The 13,483-nt window shown below is 43.8% G+C and overlaps 1 protein-coding gene and 2 non-coding genes across 3 annotated transcripts; all 3 read left to right on the top strand.

Annotated features, from left to right (window-relative positions):
• Positions 1-3,953: 3,953 nt before the first annotated feature.
• On the top strand, positions 3,954-9,013 carry HSPA8 (heat shock protein family A (Hsp70) member 8). The gene is made up of 9 exons (XM_019718583.3): positions 3,954-4,110; positions 4,905-5,114; positions 5,542-5,747; positions 6,197-6,349; positions 6,438-6,993; positions 7,196-7,398; positions 7,640-7,838; positions 8,055-8,287; positions 8,591-9,013. The coding sequence occupies exons 2-9, from the start codon at positions 4,910-4,912 to the stop codon at positions 8,774-8,776; spliced, it is 1,941 nt and encodes a 646-aa protein (XP_019574142.1). The 5' UTR covers positions 3,954-4,110; positions 4,905-4,909; the 3' UTR covers positions 8,777-9,013.
• On the top strand, positions 7,038-7,124 carry LOC141569292 (small nucleolar RNA SNORD14). The gene has a single exon (XR_012492799.1). It is a non-coding gene; the product is annotated as a small nucleolar RNA SNORD14 (small nucleolar RNA).
• Positions 7,464-7,549, top strand: LOC148757270 (small nucleolar RNA SNORD14). The gene has a single exon (XR_016022472.1). It is a non-coding gene; the product is annotated as a small nucleolar RNA SNORD14 (small nucleolar RNA).
• Positions 9,014-13,483: the final 4,470 nt, after the last annotated feature.

Here is a 13,483-nt window from a genome sequence, read left to right as displayed (position 1 = left end):
AGCAGCCTTCAGTATAATAATTTGCCCTTTTAATAGTTTTGACTACTCTGCTACTCAAATTCATCCTATGCAAGAATTCTAAACCTGAAATAGCCCTTTAAGGATGCTAGTGCAAACAGCAACACATCACCATACGTAGAGCAAAAGATTTCTTCTTAAAAGGGCAGCAGGCTATAGGAAAGAAAAAGTAATGCTGAATATGGTGATGAAAGCATTGTTTCTAAAATGGGAATCAGATGCTTAAAGAGAAAGGCTGATCTGGGAATATGCCCTATTTGGTTTTTCATTTCTAAATTAATTCTCACGACAGTGTCCTCACATAGTGCAAATGCATTTCCTTCTGAAATTCTTTAAGAAATAGGGGTTTATCCTTGGGTGAGTTTTCATCTGAGTTTTGTCTTACTCTAAAAAAAAGTTGGGAAATAAGAGACATTGAAGAAGTAGTGTAAAAAATGTCTGCTGTCAGTTTAAGAGGGCTAGCATATTTGGAATGTTTCTTATATACTAACACTGTCTCATTGTTAAGATATAAAATCTCGTACTCTACTTTTTTATTCTTCCGGTAGTGGTATCCAGGCAACCTATCACTTCTGCTATGTAAATCTGAGAATTCTCATTCCCAGAGTACCTAGGCCAAACAAGGACACTATGGAAGCGGCAGCTGCACCACCACTAGCAATTTGCTCTGATCATTATTTTCTACCTTTGAACCTGTTTCTTGTCCATGCCTTTGAAAGCAGGAATCAGTCCCCTTTGCGTGAAAAGGAGGTTTAGGTTATTTAAACATGAAGTTATTAGAAGACTAAAATACTAGTTGAATACCCAGCTTATTTTGGAAATCTACTCACAATGGAAATCTACAGAAAAGTCACAAAACAGATTTCTGCCTTAAATCTGAGAAACTGTAGGAACTGAAGATTCTGAGAGATAAGGTGCTGAAGTCTTAGCAATGGTAGTGCACTGCTCTTTGAGTCAGGCTTTTGGGTGCAGATAAGACAGACTCTGGGCTTAAGATAAAGTTTGAGCCATTATTGTTTTCAAACCACATCCATTAACTTTGCAAGTCAAATAAACTTGAATTTTGAATATGAAATAAAGGATAACATAACCGAATGGTAGAAGAAAACATGTTTGTAGGAAGAAGATACAGATAGAATGTGGATGTTTAGAGAATAACCAATTCAATAAAATCTATAAACCAAACTTAAAATTGTAAAATAATGAAGCTGATGCCTTTGTTGTTACACTGTATGAAAACAATTTCAGAATTGCTGTTTCAACAGGACATATATAATTTTGCTTCATTTCTGGTGTAAAATTGTTTATATTTCAATCTTATCTTCTAAGTTGCCTTGTATTTGGGACTGCTTGATTACAAAAACCAAATTATTTACTACAGATACATGTATATCAGCAATTAAAAAATAAGTAAGTGAAGGTGATACTGTAGGAGAGGCTGAAGCTCATACAACCTACACTGGAAATTTATTAGCTTTCTGCCAGCTGAAAAACAGAACTCTGACTGAATATGATCAATCACTTACTGATTTTAGTCACAAATATACCAAGTACTTTTTTCTCACAAGGCAGGATGCTAAGAAGTATTGGAGACACCAAGTGATGATAGTTCATGACAGAGTTCCAGCCCTTAAGTACTTTATCAAAATAACAGTATTTACTAAGTATTTTATGCCAAGGTGAAGTACCAACAGAAAAGTACACACTAAAGGACTCAAATAAATTTGAAAAAGAAGTAAACATTAAGAGATTAAGAAAAAAATCTGACAAAAAACTTCACAGAATTAAGTGAGGTAATATATGCACAGCACTTAGAACAGTGGTTGGCATGTGACAGTCACTCAAAAATGTTAATCATGCCCATTTTCCCAAGTTAGAAACCCTATGTCTCAGACTCCTCCCTCCACTGGAGTCCAAACTTTAATTTTAGATACTGAATGTATTTGAAACCCTGTGCATTTTAAGACGTGGAGACAGGACATTCACATCAACTTTAAATATATAAGTTCAGACTCTTGTATTTAATAAGAACATAGTCCAAGACCAGAAACAGAGGTTATGTGTTCTACATCCTTTAATCACTATTAGGTAGGATACCCCAAACCAGTGGATTTGGGTCCCAATTCTATTTTCCCCTGGTTCAATGTTTAGTGTTGTAGGTAGTTCAGGGGTTATTTACAAAAGCTGCAAAACATAGGGTGCAGTCCAGAGACCGTATTTGATAAATTGAGTGGAAAAGGGGAGACTGCAGGTACCAAAGAAAATTGAAAGGAGCCTGCCACAGTACACACTTTCCTCCTTCTGGAGATGGAGTTAGGTCTTTCTAGAAAGGAAATTACATTATAGTGTAACTAATAAAAAAGACCAAAGAATCGGAATCAAGGGAGCTAGGTTCTACTGTAGCTCAGACAGTTGTTTCTCTTCCCACAAATAACATCTCTGAACCTCATTTTTCTCCTTACACATGGTTGATTAATATACATCTCAGAGAATTGTTTTGATTATTGAAAGAGGTAACAAACGAAAGCACTTTATACCTTATCAAAGCATCATATAAATTTAACTTCCTGCGAGGTGGGGAGAAGTACATACCTCCTTGAGTCAAACCAACACCCCACCTCATCCCCATTCCCTCCAAAACAGGGCAACTATAGCAAGACAATTCTTATGTTTGAATGTCTCCAGGCTTTACTGGCTTTGCCAAGGACAAGGTGCCCTGCCTGTTTGAAAGAACACATTGGAAAGCACTCAAGGTACCGAGAAAGGCTCTTAGAATGACAAGGCCCCAAATACCTGCCACCATACACAGTGTAAAATTCTAGACACTACTGTTTTGTACACTCGTTCAGTAATGTTTTCAAGGCCTCTCTGCATGGTCTCTCGCGTAGTTTTTGATAAAAGTCAAGGCAGGAAACATATTACTTAATGTTACTAAAAATAAGAGGCTCAAAGTCTAACCCAAGGACACTGGGCTAACGCCTGGTTCACCTACACTGGAAAAGCTCGCTACCTTTCCTTTTCCAAATAATTGAGAAGTTCAGGGCTTGGGCGAAGGGAAGAGGGGCTCAGCCAGGAAGCCGGATCTGTTCTCTGCGTCGTGGGGAGTGGCGGAGGGGTCCGGGTTCCGAGAAGCGGCTTTGACCGTCTATTTCGCTGCGAGTCCAGACACAGGATCGGGCCCTAGGGGATGAGCGGCCGGGACCCTCCGACCTGTGCGGCAGGGACGCCGAGTTCCAGCTGCTATAGCGCACTGAGGGTCTGCGGGGCCCCGCGCTGGCCGGACGGCTTTCCCAGCCCGATATGGACGCCCCCGGACACGGTACCCTAGCAGCGCCCGGGGGTCGGAACCTTCGCCCCGGCCCCTCGGGGCCAGTCCAAGCCCAAAGGCACGGCAGCTACGAAACGTGGGTATGTGGAGCCTGGGAGGCTCTGGAGGGTCGTCTGCAGTGCAGGGATGAGGACTGGGGGAGCAGAATGAGACCCCGGTGGGGGAGGGGGTGCCACAACCTTCGCAGCCATTTTGTCCTCGCTCTACTTCCGCCTTCTCTCCCGAGCCGCCGGGGCCGGCCCCCTCCCTTCAGGCCCGGCGCTCTCCCTTCCCGGGTCGCGCCCCGATCTGGATCGCGACCAGTACAGTCATTGGTCGGTTCCCAGCTCGCCCGCCCCCCGCCCGCGCTCTCGGACGGCGTGAGCGCACAAGCGGGTGCGCCCTTCCCCCGCCCGGGGTAACTGAGGACTCCCGCGCGCGGGCTCTCGCGGCCCCACCCGCCCTTTCCCCGGGGCAGTTCGCAGAGCGGGGGCGAGAATGAAAGTTCCAGAACGCTGCGGTGAGTGCGTCATCGCGGGGCGGGGCGGCGCGGGGCGGGAGGGGGCGAGGCCTGAGGGGCAGAGCCGAGTTAGCCATTGGGACTCGTACGGGCCGCCGCGCGCCCATTGGCTGAGGAAGCCGTGATGGGCAGCCGGCAGGGCGGGCCCCTTCTGGAAGGTTCTGAGACAGGGTATAAGAGACAGGGTGCCGGGCGGAAATCGGTCTCATTGAACCAGGGGTAGTTGTCGCGTCTGTCGTCTTCGCAAGACGCATTTACACTGAAGGTAAGGCCTCCGCCGTTTTGGGACTTGGTAGTTTGCCCGATGTACGTGTGGTGTGAGCCCAGGCTGAGCGGGTTTGCAGCGGCTGAGGGGCTGCCGAGGTGCTGCCTCAGGTGGTGTGTGGGGAGGCTTCTGCTCATCTGGGGAGCTTTGCTGCAGGCGGGCGGGAGGCAGCGCCCTGGGCCGCAGTTGGGGGGAAAGCGGGGCGGTGTGGTGCAGGCCTGGAGTTGCCGCACCGGAGTCAGGCACCGACCCCTCCCCCCGCGCGGAAGGGAACGGCGCCGCGTCCGGGGCGCGGGAAGTGGAGCCAGCACCTCGGAGCCGCCCGTTTCCCGGCTTCTTGTGCTTTGTAGGCCCTTAAAAGGGGTAGTCATCGTTGGCGCACCCCCAAGATGAGGGTGGGTGGGGGCTTCTGAGCACATTTTCTAGCACAGGCCAAGCTGGTTCCTGGAGCACTGGGTTGTGGGGGAGGGACGTGAGGTTCGTCTCCCAGCTAGAGACCACGTGGTCGTCAATGTCACAGACCCTCCAAGCAGGTGCTTCCTTCAGCCAGGGGCGGGCTTTGCGGTTGGCACGGCAACCTAGATTGCAGCAGCGGCAGCAGCGTTATTTGCTCAGACCCCACCGTGGTTGCCACCAGTGAGGGCGGTGCTTCAGAGGGTTACTTAGTTTACTTTTACCATAAAGCGCGGCCATGCCTGATAGCCTGAAGTCACATTTTTTAAAGGAAACTTGTAACAAGTGCTTAGTAGACTTTAAAAACGAGGTGCATTTTTTTTCCCCCCTCTCCCCCTCAGCAACCATGTCTAAGGGACCTGCAGTTGGCATTGATCTGGGCACCACCTACTCTTGTGTGGGTGTCTTCCAACACGGAAAAGTTGAAATAATTGCCAATGATCAGGGAAACCGAACCACCCCAAGTTATGTCGCCTTTACTGATACCGAACGATTGATCGGTGATGCTGCAAAGAATCAAGTTGCAATGAACCCCACCAACACGGTTTTTGGTAAGCTACTAAATAAAATTAATGGCAAGCGTTAGACTAGGCTAGGAAGCATGTAATTTGAGAAACTGTTTCAAGTTTAAATATGAGCCACGCAGGAAAGCCATAAGGATTGTAAAAGTAATTTAAAGACCTTGAACGGACTAGACTTGAGTGATAATGTTTTTGATAGCTGCCTGGGCTAAAAATTTGAGGTAACTACTAACCATTGTCAGTGCAATAAACTTTAATTAGAAAGTTTTTTTTAGGTAACAAGTTATCAGGAAAACTTCGATGAACTTTGCTGGCCATACAGAAATTGAGTTAATGTATTATGAGCTTCGGTTGATAAGCATCTGGCCTTAGTATTTGATTAATGCAAAGCCTAGGGTTTTTGGAAAGATGTACAATGAAATTCAAGATTTGGATTTGCATTTGATACCTTTTACAGATGCCAAACGCCTCATTGGACGTAGATTTGATGATGCTGTTGTTCAATCCGATATGAAGCATTGGCCCTTCATGGTGGTGAATGATGCTGGCAGGCCTAAGGTCCAAGTAGAATACAAGGGAGAGACAAAAAGCTTCTATCCAGAAGAAGTGTCATCTATGGTTTTGACAAAGATGAAGGAAATTGCAGAAGCCTACCTTGGGAAGGTTAGTGTACCCTTAAGGGAGAGGACATAGGTGGTGATGGCAATACCGTGTTCCCCCAAAATAAGACCTAGCCGGACAATCATCTTTAGTGCGTCTTGGAGCAAAAATTAATGTAAGGTCCTGTCTTATTTTACTGTAAGACTGGATCTTAAGACCAAGTCTTACATTAATTATTGCTGTAAAAGATGCATTAGAGCTGATTGTACGGCCAGGTCTTATTTTGGGGGAAACACAGTAGTAGGTACCAGGTTCCCTGGTGAGTGGATAACTTAAAATTATTGACGAAGAATATACAGAAGTTAGTTATCACAAACTGGCCTGTTTTTCACCAGAATATTTCAGTAATTTGCTGCTGTATCTTAGGTATACGCCCAAGTAGATGATCCTGGGACTATGGGTGTTTTTATGAATTATAGTAGTTTGGCTTTGATCTTGTTTTCTCCTCCTAGACTGTTACCAATGCTGTTGTCACAGTACCTGCTTACTTCAATGACTCTCAGCGTCAGGCTACCAAAGATGCTGGAACTATTGCTGGTCTCAATGTGCTTAGAATCATCAACGAACCAACTGCTGCTGCTATTGCTTATGGCTTAGACAAAAAGGTATGTACAATTTATGATTGTCTTGAGTTATTTTAATAATGAGTTGAGCCATCAAGTTTAGATAACAAAATCTGTATTCTAATGGCAGGTTGGAGCTGAAAGAAATGTGCTGATCTTTGACTTGGGAGGTGGCACTTTTGATGTGTCAATTCTCACAATTGAAGATGGAATCTTTGAGGTCAAATCGACAGCTGGAGACACCCACTTAGGTGGAGAAGACTTTGACAACCGGATGGTCAACCATTTCATTGCAGAGTTCAAGCGCAAGCATAAGAAGGACATCAGTGAGAACAAGAGGGCTGTCCGTCGTCTCCGTACAGCTTGTGAACGTGCTAAGCGTACACTCTCTTCCAGCACCCAAGCCAGTATTGAGATTGATTCGCTATATGAAGGAATTGACTTCTATACCTCTATCACTCGTGCCCGATTTGAAGAATTGAATGCTGACCTTTTCCGTGGCACCCTGGACCCTGTAGAGAAAGCCCTTCGGGATGCCAAGCTTGACAAGTCCCAGATCCATGATATTGTCCTGGTGGGTGGTTCTACCCGTATCCCAAAGATTCAGAAACTCCTCCAGGATTTCTTCAATGGAAAAGAGTTGAATAAGAGCATCAACCCTGATGAGGCTGTTGCTTATGGTGCAGGTAATAATCCTACTATCCTATTGAGCAGTCTCAACCTATCAGGTTCGCTGTGATGAGTGATTCTTAAGCATTCGTAGTTTCCACCAAAAGCTTAGCTAATGATGGCCTAACTTCCTTGGATGTCTGAGCGATCGAGACCTGTTGTTAAAAATGATTTGTTGTACAGTTAACTTTTTAAAGACTACTTTACTTTCTAATTTAGCTGTCCAGGCAGCCATCCTATCTGGAGACAAATCTGAAAATGTTCAAGATTTGCTGCTGTTGGATGTCACTCCTCTTTCCCTTGGCATTGAAACTGCTGGTGGAGTCATGACTGTCCTCATCAAGCGCAATACTACCATTCCTACCAAGCAGACACAGACCTTCACTACCTATTCTGACAACCAGCCTGGTGTGCTCATTCAGGTATGTTTTCTGTACTATCTTGGCCTGACTTACTGAGGTCCTATAAAATTGGGGAAGGCTTGGTCCCGCTATGATGATGGATTCCAAAACCATTCGTAGTTTCCACCAGAAGTCCTGTGTTGGCCAGTTCCTTCCTTGGATGTCTGAGCGATCAGTCTTCCCTAATTGAGCTTACATGAATTTTAGAACTAGCACAGAAACCCTTTATAATTCTCTAGTATAATTTTTGTTTTCTATCAAGGTTTATGAAGGTGAGAGGGCCATGACCAAGGATAACAACTTGCTTGGCAAGTTCGAACTCACAGGCATCCCTCCTGCACCTCGTGGTGTTCCTCAGATTGAAGTCACTTTTGATATTGATGCCAATGGCATCCTCAATGTCTCTGCTGTGGATAAAAGTACAGGAAAAGAGAACAAGATTACCATCACTAATGATAAGGGTAAGTTTGGGCACAATTTTGAGTGGAGCTGCCACATGGTCTTAGACATGCTTTGGGTCCTAATGGTTGTATGTTCTAAATGGTTTCTGCTGTGCCTCCCCAAGGGCATTTAGCCAAGAGATTACTCTTAACTGCTAATGGAGCTGGGGTTATAGGTTGCAGGCATTGCAGGAAACTGGTCATAGTCTTCAGGGCATGCCTAAAATATTCCAACAGGTCGCCTGAGCAAGGAAGACATCGAGCGCATGGTCCAGGAAGCTGAGAAGTACAAAGCTGAAGATGAGAAGCAGAGGGACAAGGTATCTTCGAAGAATTCACTTGAATCCTATGCATTTAACATGAAAGCAACTGTTGAAGATGAAAAACTCCAAGGCAAGATCAATGATGAGGACAAACAGAAGATTCTTGACAAGTGCAATGAAATCATCAACTGGCTTGATAAGAATCAGGTTTGTAAACTTTCTATAAATGGAGGGTGGTGGGATATGGATGTAGGGCTGCAGCAAAAGCTTAGATGGGTTTACAGATTCCTAGGGTCACAATGATGAATGGTCCAAACATTCGCGGTTTCCACCAGAATTCTAGATGTGTTGGCAATTAGCTTCCTTCCTTGGATGTCTGAGTGACCCAAGATTTCATGTGTAGACTTGGCTAATGTGACAGTAGGCTTCTGTGTGTTTTATCAGATGGCGTCTGGCTTGAAGCTTTCTTTACTTGAACTTTTGGTGATAAATATTTTGTTCTTTCTGCAGACTGCAGAGAAGGAAGAATTTGAACATCAGCAGAAAGAGCTGGAAAAAGTCTGCAATCCCATCATTACCAAGCTGTACCAGAGTGCAGGAGGCATGCCAGGGGGGATGCCTGGAGGCTTCCCTGGTGGTGGAGCCCCTCCTTCTGGTGGTGCCTCTTCTGGACCCACCATTGAAGAGGTTGATTAAGCCAACCTTGAGCATAAATTTAGCATTGTTCCACACAAAAATACGGAAGGACCCAAATTTGTAGCAAATTCACAGCAGTTTTAAAGTTGAGCTGTTATATAGTAAGAAAAACTGGGCATTCTTAATACTTGAACATGGAATATGTGCACAGGGAAAGGAAATAACGATGTACTTTATATGCACTGTATTGTAAAGTGGAAAATGCGATGTCTTAAATAAAACTATTTAAAATTGGCACCATACAATTGACTCTGTGAGAGCAGCACCATATAGTTCCTGGGGTTGGATTTCCTTCCCAACTAAGTAGGTCATTACAGGTTGCCTAACTTCAGGAAATTGCCTAAGCAAGGTTTTGACAAAAGGGAAATAACTTGTAGTTTGAGCCTTATCATTAGTTAGGTTCTTTACTAGATAAGAGTATTGGCTCTAAAACTTGTTTGAACTGCACATAACAGTAATTAGTAGTTTTTAGTGTTGGGTAAACTCTTCATGGGTGAGAAGTTAGAAAAATTGGAAAAGGGAATCCCAGATGTTTGCATATGCTATCTGGCTCACTGAACAAATTGTGAAGTTTTGAGGACAGCCAGTATGAACAGGGGATTAGCCATTTGGAACTGAATAGGAGTACAGTGTAATTCTGAATTTATGGAGTGCCAAGGGTACTCGCATCTGAAGCCCTGAGTTCATGGCAGGTTTTTACTGTTCTTCTCAGCTTGAGTCATAAGGGCTGGGTGGTAGCTTGCGACCTGTAATGTAAGGTTGACATGGTGAGGGTGTTTACCTTTGAGCCAAACTGAAAGGCTTTATCTGAGTTAATCAAGCTCACCTAATCTCAAGCTAAAGAGGCAGAAGCTGATAATGAAGTTTTGTTCAGTTTGCTTAGAAATGAAGGCCTGTGTTGGCCTTAACTGGTTTTCATTGGGTTATAAATGTTAGTCTTCAGAATCAAGTCTTAGCAAATGGTGTTGGGTTACAAACCAAAGGTATTTACATAGGATTCTAAATCTTGTGAGTCACTTTGCTCTAATGGGCCTCCATTTCAAGCCTGAAGCAAGGAGATTGCTCTATTTCTGGCTTGGTACAAACCTGCCACCTGGTCAGTTTAGAATGTCAGTGGACCCCTGGCATGGTGAGGTGTCTTAGACTCTACGCAGAGTAGCCCAGCCTTAAACTCAGCCCTCTTTTCCTCTATCCCCATGGTTCTTGGGTAACCCAAGTAGTTACATAGGTTAAAATTGGATTTCATAACCCAACAACTGACCAAATGTCATTAGACTAGTTCAGATTAGTGGGCAGAGCCAAGAAGCTGTTACAAAACAGCTGCAGTTAATTTTCCTGTAAAAGGTTAACACTTCATTACATTGACTAAACTTAGTGCTTTATGTGTATATCAACATTGTAGTGTATGGAGTCCAGGATTTACATGGTACATTTTGTTTTCCCATATTTTCTATTAGGGTAACATGAAATCTGAAAGCAATGATCCTTGGGGAAGGCCAAGGTTTGAGTTTAATTTGCATGGGGTTTTTGTCACCTTTGTTTTTGGTGACTAAGAATGTACCTTGGGTTTTATTTTCATTGCATCCTTTATGAACTGGAACAAACCTTTTGAGTTTTTGAGGCCAAAGAAATAAGCGCTCAAAAGAAATAATACACTTTTTTCTATCCCTGGAATCATGGGATCTTGGTAAGAAAATTGTGGGGATCAAGTGTGGTGAGTGAAACAATACAAAACCTAGTCCAAAGGTTACCAGTTGTAGCTATTACTGTGCCTATAAATTTCATCAGTAAAACAAATTGGAGAGAGAAAAACGCAATGTTTTTCCTTCATACCGGTGGGGGAAACAAAACATGGCTGGACCTGTAATAGAAAATAATTGTGGCTTGGGAGGAGGGTGGGAATTCGTATATTTTCTCAAAATCTGATCAAGAATGTGTTTACAGATGAGGACATTGAGGTTCAGAGATGTTGAGTAACCTCAATTACACGGGGGGAGGGGATCCAGGCTTTCAAATTCTGGTGAACTTAACTCCAAAAGCTGTGTTTTCACCCCTACATAGTAGTGTAGTGAATTATGAAGCACCAGCTCATTTCAATACAGACCTTTACTCCAAAACCTGTGGGGGTATTTTTGTTTTGTTCTGTTTTTCAATTTTAAACTTTAAGTGTGTTTTTCTAGGACCCATGAGCTGGAAAGTCCAGTAGTTTCAATCCAGTTGTGGAGGGTGCAGCTCACTCACACTGGCCCACGTGGGATCGAACCGGCAACCCTGGTGTTAAGGAGCATCGTGCTCTAACCAACTGCTCTAAAACGTGTTTTTGTGTCTGGGACGCATCCTTATTGGGAAAAATTAAGGGAGTTTTGTAATCTTGCCCCTCAACATAATGCACTTAATGTACTTAATTTGGTCCCAATATTCATTTGATCATTTACTGAACTCACTGTCACACTGGTTTTTTTACCCCCTTCAGTACTTTGGGTATTCACATGTGCAAATTTACCTTTTGCAAGCAGAAGTCGAAGCAATCTGGAGATTTGAGGACCCCAGTGATTCAAATCAACTTTTGTCTTTTTGCTTTTTGTTTTTAATCAGGCTTGTGCTGTGGGCTAAGCCCTGATTGGGGAAGTAGATACAAAGCTAGTCAACATATGTTCCAGCCTTGTAATGTCTACAGGGTAGCAGGAGAGGCAGGCATACACAAGATGAATTGAGGGCAATTACAAAGTGACATTTGAATGTACAAAATAGCATAATTATTATCGGAAAACCCTGGAAAGAAGTAAGTTTATTGGAGAAAGCTTAGAGGAAGATGCAGAGAAGGTGGCCATAGTAACACTCATTCAGTTTAGTGTTAACAAAGGGCTTCCACTTCTCTTACGTATTTGATTCTCCTAACATCCTTACCAGGGAAGAATGCCTGGATGGTCTAAAGTGCATGCATAAATCTATGCAGGGTGGCAAAAACTTATTTTTGCATAATTTATTGTAAACAGGTTGTGGTTGTAAGAGGGAATGTCAGCTAGATGGCTGATGCTGAAATTTGCGTAGGGCCCCACTGGTTTGAGAAGAGGGAGCAAAAAATTCACTGTCCTTCAATCTTCATGTCCAGCTTTTTACAGGCTGGTTTCAGCTGAATTTACTTAGCAATAACATGGCTGTGTTTTAAAATGTATTTTTAGTACCATAGGTCTTTTACTCAACAATAATTGTTACACTTTTAAACCACTAAGGGAATAACTTTGTTTTTAAAGACATAGCAATACAATTACTCCCAACAATATTACTGTAATATTTATGTACTTAAAATGTGATATAAAGAAGTAAAATAATATCTTCAAACAGTCCTTTCCTCAAACAGTATTGAGTAACCTATAATGTTCCAGGACCTGTGCTTTCATAGAAAAAAAATACCCTTTTGGATTTTTTAAAGGTAGAGGGGAGTGATTGGTGGAGCACAAATAGGAAAGGTTGGGAAATACTCATTTCTTTGGTCCGTATGTGGGTGTAAGGGCATCTTTGTCCACTAGATGGCAGTAGCTATTTATAAAACAACCTCCAGGGCAGCTGGAGAAAGTTGTCACTGGTTTGACTAAGGTTGGTCTTTTTTTGTTTCACAAGTTGCCTAACTAGAAAGGTAGCAAATACTGAGGAAGAAATCAGCCCCAAATATTCACAATCACGTTCCAGGCAAAGCATTCCCAGGTGAGTAAGTTGAGCAAGTGCCCTGCTTGGGGGGGTGAGGTGAAGTATGGGTTTTATACCCACTGGAGGTGGGGGTGCTGTCGTGCGGGGCTTCCGGCGGGGTCTCTGCTCCCGCTCCCCACACAAGAACACAGGATACGGTGAGGCCAAAAAGGAACACCATGGAGCCATAGGTAGGGAAGTCATACTACTGTATTCTCGCTGCGGCTGGGGTTGTAGACACAGGAAGCAGGAGCCACACTGTTTGCAACCCTCACTGCGCCGCTTGCAGGCTCAGCCACCATCTTCGTGCTAGCCCCCATTTTTCTGCTAGCATAGCCACTGCAGTTACATTAGTGGCCAATGGCTCACTGGTTACAGCTGACGGCCAACTAGCCACGACTGATGACCATGCAATCACAGTTGATGGCCATTTACTACCTGAGCCAGCACCTTTCCATGTGAGGGCGAGAGCCTGGAAACTGCTCTTTGGGGCTCTGTCCCCACAGGTGGGGTGGGGGTTGAATACAGAACTTTGAAATATGGAGGGAAAAAAGAAAAAGCTCAGTGAGAAGAGAAAATAGCCTTTCTTGATCCACTTTTGTTAGTTTAAGCCCCTGTGTTATTTCCCTCATCACCCCTGAACTTCCACTCCTGAGAGTCTCATCACACTTGTATGAAATGTTTGCATTCACCACCAAACTCAAACCTAAGAATACAAGAATATTCACACACTCCTATATTCCCAGTGCTTGGCACATTATAAGCATATATCATTAGTCAAGCAAATGAATGAATAAAAAATGTGTTTATTCATTTGTTGCGTGGGGAGCAAGCACTCAAGAGGTTAGTGATAGAATGTATTTCCTTTGGGCTTTATAATGGTTTGGTTCTTGGAGTGGTGAGAGGGTGGCTGGCTGGCTGGTTGGCTGAACTCAGACTCCCTACAGATCTTTGCTAGAGTTGGGAAGCCAACATTACAGTTGCAAGAGAGGAGGAAATGATGAAGCTTGGAGCAACACT

Source organism: Rhinolophus sinicus, chromosome 9 (assembly GCF_057876585.1).
Source record: "Rhinolophus sinicus isolate RSI-liver-muscle chromosome 9, RSI-T2T, whole genome shotgun sequence".
NCBI classification, from domain to species: domain Eukaryota; kingdom Metazoa; phylum Chordata; class Mammalia; order Chiroptera; family Rhinolophidae; genus Rhinolophus; species Rhinolophus sinicus.
The sequence above is the reverse complement of the archived record's forward strand: the minus strand, read 5'-3'. Positions and strand labels throughout refer to the sequence as shown.

Coding starts and splice junctions, on each gene's coding strand:
- HSPA8 (XM_019718583.3), top strand. CDS start 4,910: ATGTCTAAGGGACCTGCAGTTGGCATTGATCTGGGCACCACCTACTCT. Junction 5,115..5,541: donor CCCCACCAACACGGTTTTTG/GTAAGCTACTAA, acceptor TACCTTTTACAG/ATGCCAAACGCCTCATTGGA. Junction 8,288..8,590: donor ACTGGCTTGATAAGAATCAG/GTTTGTAAACTT, acceptor TTCTTTCTGCAG/ACTGCAGAGAAGGAAGAATT.